Here is a 7,500-nt window from a genome sequence, read left to right on the forward strand (position 1 = left end):
GTTCCTGATAAAGTGTTCGGTGAGTGTATGTTGTAATTTAAATACGGTTCTGTAGGTGGAAATAGCACTGGAATAGGATTCAAGGACTTCATACAACGTGCTATGCCCTACATATGGTACCGTGTCGGGGGGGTTCTGAAGTGTGGGAGGGGCTGTATGTTACTGTGAAGCCCACAGTGTGAAGCCCACAGTGTGAAGCCCATAGTGTGAAGCCCACAGTGTGAAGCCCACAGTGTGAAGCCCACAGTGGGCCAGTCATCCAGGGATTACAGTAATGCTGCTGTTTAATGTAAATACTGTAACGACCCACAGATCTGGTGATTTGTGTATTAATGAGCCCCTAGTGAGAGTCAGGTGGTCAGATTACAGTATGGTTAACAGGAATTGGGTGAAAGTTATAATATTAATATTATAATACATATTTGTGTGTGTGCGTGTGTGTGTGTGTGTGTGTGTGTGTGTGTGTGTGTGTGTGTGTGTGCGTGTGTTCATGCATGCATGTGGTTGTGTATTCGTGTGTGTGTGTGTGTGTGTGTTCGTGCAAGCGTGAGTGTGAGTGTGAGTGTGTGTGTGTGTGTGTGTGTGTGTGTGTGTGTGTGTGAGTGAGTGTGTGAGTGAATGTACAGTTCCCTGTTTTATGTAATCATTCACCCCGCTGGGTCTCTGATCCTCAGTGCCAGGGCAGCATGCCAGGGCTCAGTGCCAGTGGGGTCACCTGGTGGACAGAGAGCCGTGAGGGACAATCTTCATCCACATTCAATTCCATGCCATATTTTGATGTACTAGCCAAACTGCCATGGTCTGAGGGACGATGTCTGTTCTACGCATTCTATTTCTATGTCCATGGCTCTGTACAGGGCTCCACTGGGTTCCTGAGGGCTTCAACAACACAAATGTCAACACCAACATCAACAATGACCAGTTTATTTGTTTGTTTATTTGTTTGTTTGTTTGTTTGTTTGTTTCCTCAATCCTCACACAGGATTGTGGGTAACCTCCTTCTCAGGAAAACCTCTCTGTGACTCGATGACGTCGTGCTTAGTACACTCCCTCACTTGCCCCCCCCCCCCACACACACACACACACACGCACACACACACACACACACACACACACACACACACACACACACAGACACACGCACACCACGCGTAACCAAATCCCATTGACAAAACCTGACAAAGCGGGCTGTTGCAGCGTCTTTAAGCCCCTGTAATCGTGTTTGGTAAATATGCCATTTACTTTACACAACTCTTTGCTGGCGTGCTGCGTCACACTGGACGCCACGCGGCCTCTTCCTGGTGGTGCCCGGTGGTCTTAACGCCCATGTTGACGGGGGTCAGGGTTGGGGGGGTGTTGGATGATGTGGAGCAGAGGGAGAAAAGACTACGTTCTTCCCTGTGTCTTGACTCACTTGTGGCACACGTCAGGGGAGGCTGGTGGAGGTAGAAATTGGACGACAGGCTCATCCCTGATTTGATGAGCAGGCAGGAGAGTCAGGGATGTCTGGTCTAGTTTCTACAACCCACAGAAGGTCAGCGGAGGGTCAGAGGTTGATCTTATCTGTGGCAGATAGAGGGCCGTTGTTTTGAACGGCAGAAAGAGTTCAGAACGAGAACACTTTGATCTGACAAACATGCGTGCTTGTGTGTGTGTGTGTGTGTGTGTGTGTGTTCCCTGTGCAGGTAGCTGCAGAGTACTGTAAAGACACCACCTTGTTGCTGATGGGGGTGATCTGTCTGGCCGCCTCTATAGAGAAGTGGAACCTCCACAAACGCATCGCTCTACGCATGGTGATGATCGCTGGAGCCAAGCCTGGCATGTAAGCACTGAGATCCCCCTACACACACACACACACACACACACACACACACACACACACACACACACACACACACACACACACACGCACGCACACACGCATGCAAGCACACACACCACAAGCATAGATAGACAGGTTGGTGTTGGGGTTCATGTGTGTGTTCTCTCTCTCCCCCCCTCCTCCCTCTCTCTCTCTCTGTCTCTCCCTCCCTCTCTGTCTCTCTCTCCCCCCCTCTTTCCTCTCTCTCTCTCTCTCTCCCCCCCCTCTCTTTATCTGTCTCTCCCTCTCTCTCTCTCTGTCTCTCCCCCCCTCACTCCCCCCCCCCCCCTCGCTCTCTCTGTCCCAGGTTGTTATTGGGGTTCATGTGTGTGTTCTCTCCCCCCCCTCCAGGTTGGTGTTTGGGTTCATGTGTTGCACGGTGTTCCTGTCCATGTGGCTCAGTAACACCTCCACCACCGCCATGGTGATGCCCATCGCCGAGGCCGTCCTCCAGCAGCTCATCTCCACCGGCGTGGCCGACGCCCAGGACGACTCCGACACCATCGAGACCCCCGAGGACGACACTGGTACGGCTGCCCCATCTCTGCCTGTTCAGAATATTACAACATGGCTGCCCCCCCTCACTGCCTGTTTAGAATATTACAACATGGCTGCCCTCCCTCACTGCAAATTGATGTTTTTGCTTCTTTGCAGACAAGGAGGAGAATCTGGACAAGAACCAGCTTGAGCTGTTCTACCGCAGAGACAGGTGAGACAGGTAGAGCTGTCTGTCCACACACTAGAGAAGAAGAACACCACAGAGTATGAAAACAAACATGCTGTCTGTCCTCTGCTGTGGGTTACAGTGTTACTCACCTGTCCTCTGTTGTGGGTTACAGTGTTACTCACCTGTCCTCTGTTGTGGGTTACAGTGTTACTCACCTGTCCTCTGCTGTGGGTTACAGTGTTACTCACCTGTCCTCTGCTGTGGGTTACAGGGTTACTCACCTGTCCTCTGCTGTGGGTTACAGGGTTACTCACCTGCCTTGTTTTGTTCTGTTTTTCCCTCCACAGTTGTGTGAAGAAGGAGCTGTGCACTTTGACTGAGGTACGTGAGACTGTCTCCTGGTATCACCTGTCACAAACACACAGAAGTCTCCTGGTATCACCTGTCACAAACACACAGAAGTCTCCTGGTATCACCTGTCACAAACACACAGAAGTCTCCTGGTATCACCTGTCACAAACACACAGAAGTCTCCTGGTATCACCTGTCACAAACACACAGAAGTCTCCCGGCATCATTTACATTTATGGCATTTAGCAGACGTCTTTATCCAAAACAATACATTTGTTTAAGTAAGCGAATCATCTATCCAACAGTCATCATAAGACAAAGTAATCAATGCTCACACCAGGGGCCATAGGCAGTCGTAATGCCAGTACAGTTCAGTGTCAGTTCAGTGTCTGGGTGCTTGTGTGACTCTGTCTCGGTCTCTGTGTGCTCCTCCCCCCCGCCCCCGCCCGCAGGTCCAGACTGTGGAGCCTAATGGTGTGTCATCTCGGAAGGCTAGCCTGAGGAGTCAGGAGTTCACCAAGCAGACCAACGGACACCTGCCCCAGGTCAGAGGAACCTCTCTCTCTCTCTTTCTCTCTCTCTCTCTCTCTCTCTCTCTCTCTCTCTCTCTCTCTCTCTCTCTCGCAGAGACAGCATGACCTTCTGCAATCTGTTCTCTCTCCTCCACTTCTTCTCTGCTACACTTCTTCCCCCCCCCTCTCTCTCCCCCTCTGTCTCTCCCTCTCTCCTGTCTCTCTCTCTCTCCCTCTCTGTCTCTCTCTCTCTCCCCCTCTGTCTCTCCCTCTCTCCCCCTCTGTCTCTCCCTCTCTCCTGTCTCTCTCTCTCTCTCCCCCTCTGTCTCTCCCTCTCTCCTGTCTCTCTCTCTCTCTCCCTCTCTCCCGTCTCTCCTGTCTCTCTCTCTCTCTCTCTCTCTCTCTCTATCTCTCTGTCTCCCGTCCCTCTCTCTCTCTAGCTGACCTCTCCCTATGGTACAGTCTCTGGTTTGTGTTTCCTGACTGTGCTGGTTCCCGGTGTGTCTTTCTATCAGATAGCCGTCGTCATCCCGGAGGCTAAGAAGGAGAAGGACTCTCGCTACCCCACCAAGAGGGATCACATGATCTGTAAATGCCTGTCCCTCAGCATTACCTACGCCGCCACCATCGGAGGCCTGATCACCATCACAGGAACCTCCACCAACCTCATATTCGCTGAGCAGTTCAACAGGTAACACGTTGCATAGGCTAGGGCCCAACAGTTAGCATGCCCCATAGACTACAGTTCAACAGTTAGCATGCCCCATAGACTACAGTTTAATATGTAGCATACCCCATAGACTATAGCTCAACAGTTAGCATGCCCCATAGACTACAGTTTAATATGTAGCATACCCCATAGACTATAGCTCAACAGTTAGCATGCCCCATAGACTACAGTTTAATATGTAGCATACCCCATAGACTACAGTTCAACAGTTAGCATGCCCCATTGACTACAGTTCAACATGTAGCATACCCCATAGACTACAGTTCAACATGTAGGATTTTATACCTCATGAGACTAAGGATGAATGAGGTTTGAATGACTGGGAGTGTCAAAGTTCAGTAGAAACAATAAGGCCAAAGAGGACTAGGATTGGGTTAAGCAGCCTTAACAATGCTCCAAAGCCGATTTTCTGGGTACCTCTCTAAATCTGTTGGGCTAAGCCAGGGAAAATAGCCTCTTTTCATGTCTGAGTTTCTTGGACAAAGGTCATCCTGTGACTGACTGTGTACATCTCAGGCAGGCTGTGTTCAGACTACTAACTCTCTCTCTCCCTCCCTCCCTCCCTCCATCCATCCCTCTCTCCCTCCCACCCTCCCTCCCTCCATCCAACCCTCTCTCCCTCCCACCCTCCCTCCCTCCATCCATCCCTCTCTCCCTCCCTCCCTCCCTCCCTCCATCCATCCCTCTCTCCCTCCCTCCCTCCATCCATCCCTCTCTCCCTCCCTCCCTCCCTCCCTCCCTCCCTCCCTCCATCCATCCCTCTCTCCCTCCCACCGTCCCTCCCTCTCTTCCTGCTGCTGCTGTTGTTGCCAAATGGTGGTCCGTTGACAGTGCAATAATGTCCAAAACAAATTCTGTCATTTCACAACACTCTGTGTGACACTTGATTCAAAATGGCTTTGGAATACTGGGGACTGCAATCGCATTTAAAGCATTGAATATACAGTAGTAGTATTCACTTCAGACCTGCACAGATTATTGCGGCAGTATTATGAGAGAGAAAGGGATTTTTGGTAACATCTCTATAGTTTTAAAGCTGTTGAAAAGGGGTCCAGAGAGTTGGGTCAGAGCTCTATAGGTCAGAGGGTTTGCAGCTATTCTTGGAAGCTGTTCTTAGAAGTTGATATGTGAGTCTCCCTTTGGAGAAAATGACTGAGAGGGTCTATAACAGGTCTGTCGGTTAAACCCAACTCCTCAACACCCGACACATTTTTACTCTGCTGCTGCAGGAACTAGGGGAGATAAATCATGGAACATTCAGGAGCCAACAGGGACATTCAGGAGCTCCCAACAGGGAACACAACAACACTTTGAATGTGTATGTTGTTGTTTTTGTAGAGCAATCACTTGTAAATATCATGGCAATACAATAATCAACAATATTCAATATACTGCAAGCTTCTTTGCCTCAGTAAGACTTGATTGCAATAATAGTGTGTGTGTGTGTGTGTGTGTGTGTGTGTGTGTGTGTGTGTGTGTGTGTGTGTGTGTGTGTGTGCATACTTTCACATGTGTAAGGAATGACTGGGTTGAAGGGGGGCCCCTCAAGGGGGGGGGGGCTGTTTGTGGGGTGATAGGGACTCTTGGGGGGGGGGGGGGGGGGGTTAGCAGAGGGGAAAGGGAGAGCATTAGACACCCCTCGTGTGAGTCTCCTTTACCCCATTTCAACACATGCAATCAGGAAAATGTAGCAATCAAATACCACAGAAATACACAACAAGATGTCTTCACACTTCAACAAGGTACTGCATAAACCCTGGTTCACCACTGCACTCACCACTGCTGGAGTAGCGGCCTCCTATTGGTTGGATCAACAGCCTTGTTGGTCAGAATGTCAGTGTTTTGTCGCTTGTTACCGGGCAGTAAAGAGCCTATCAAGAAAAAGCTGAGAGTCAGCATGTCACATGTCACTCAGCAAACAGAAGGGAACTCCAAAACACGCATGCATGTTTGTATGCAAGCAGGAAAGAGGTGACCTCATTCTGTGGTCATTGACCTGCTTTCTCACAGAGGTCCTCTTGAGCCGTGACAAGAAACCTGGAGGTTAAAAGGGCACCTCAATACTGCAGCGTTTATCCACACGCAAACCGTTTCCAACATCCTTTAAGGATCTCTTGGCTTAGTTGTTGATCTGAAGAATTTAGGTTGCGTGTTCAAGTACCACTCAGGCTTCCACCTTAATTCCCTGCAGCCTAAAGCGGCCATTACAGTCCCTCCAGGACACAGAGCACCACAAGAGCCTCAGGCCCAGTGGACATTAAAGGGACACTCCACCACTTTTCCTAAACCTTGTATTCCTTATCTCCAGCACCACAGCGGTGTCTTCTGTACATGATGTGAAACAGTGATGTAAAACGTTACGCAGTCAGAAAGATAACACACAATGTAGACACTGGAGATTATGAGGAGACAGTTTGTGTGGTCGGTACAGTAGCTTGTGTTTGGTCTAACCCTTGTGACTGAGTCTCTCTCTCTCTCTCTCTCTCTCCCTCTCTCTCTCTCCCTCTCTCTCTCTCTCTCCCTCTCTCTCTCCCTCTCTCTCTCTCTCTCTCTCCCTCTCTCTCTCCCTCTCTCTCCCTCTCTCCCTCTCTCCCTCTCTCCCAGTCGCTACCCGGATGCGAAGGTGATCAACTTCGGCACCTGGTTCATCTTCAGCTTCCCCATCGCCATCATCATGCTGGTGCTCACCTGGGTGTGGCTGCACTTCCTGTTCCTCGGCACCAAGTAAGACCAGAGATATGTATCACTTCTGACACAGACAATATCACACAAAGTGTTGATGTTGTATTTGTCAATCAATCGTCCATCATCTGTTTGGAATGCAGTGTTATTGTGTGGAGTATATGAAATGTGTGTTGTGTTGTTGTGTAGAGTATATGAAATGTGTGTTGTGTTGTTGTGTGGAGTATATGAAATGTGTGTTGTGTTGTTGTGTGGAGTATATGAAATGTGTGTTGTGTTGTTGTGTGGAGTATATGAAATGTGTGTTGTGTTGTGTCGTGTGTGTCCAGTTTCAAAGAGACATGCTCGCTGAGCAAGAAGCGTAAGACCAGGAGGGAGATGCTATCTGAGCAGAGGATCCACGAGGAGTACCTGAAACTGGGCCCCATCAGGTCAGAACACCTCAGAACCTGATAACCATTAGAACCATCAGGTCAGAACACCTCATATGGTTCTACATTAGAACCATCAGGTCAGAACACCTCATATGGTTCTACATTAGAACCATCAGGTTAGAACACCTCATGAGGTTCTACATTAGAACCTTCAGGTCAAAAAATGACAGGACTTTTAGATGAGTCAGTGTTTGTCCTTGACGTGTGTTAGGGGGGGGATTGAATGAAACAACAGTATTCCCTCCTTTCCCTGTGTGGAATTC

The 7,500-nt window shown here is 49.4% G+C and overlaps 1 protein-coding gene across 1 annotated transcript in view; it reads left to right on the plus strand.

Annotated features, from left to right (window-relative positions):
* The window catches only part of slc13a4 (solute carrier family 13 member 4), a gene marked incomplete at both ends in the record, with an annotated part of 16,091 nt that overhangs the window by 5,271 nt on the left and 3,320 nt on the right, over positions 1–7,500 (plus strand). The window contains 7 exons of the mRNA XM_083691750.1: positions 1,686–1,822; positions 2,213–2,388; positions 2,516–2,570; positions 2,876–2,913; positions 3,854–4,082; positions 6,726–6,845; positions 7,133–7,234. Coding sequence (XP_083547876.1) covers positions 1,686–1,822; positions 2,213–2,388; positions 2,516–2,570; positions 2,876–2,913; positions 3,854–4,082; positions 6,726–6,845; positions 7,133–7,234 — 857 coding nt within the window. The remainder of the gene's footprint in view (positions 1–1,685; positions 1,823–2,212; positions 2,389–2,515; positions 2,571–2,875; positions 2,914–3,853; positions 4,083–6,725; positions 6,846–7,132; positions 7,235–7,500) is intronic.

The sequence above is a fragment of the Argentina silus genome (assembly GCF_951799395.1).
Source record: "Argentina silus genome assembly, chromosome: 20".
NCBI classification, from domain to species: domain Eukaryota; kingdom Metazoa; phylum Chordata; class Actinopteri; order Argentiniformes; family Argentinidae; genus Argentina; species Argentina silus.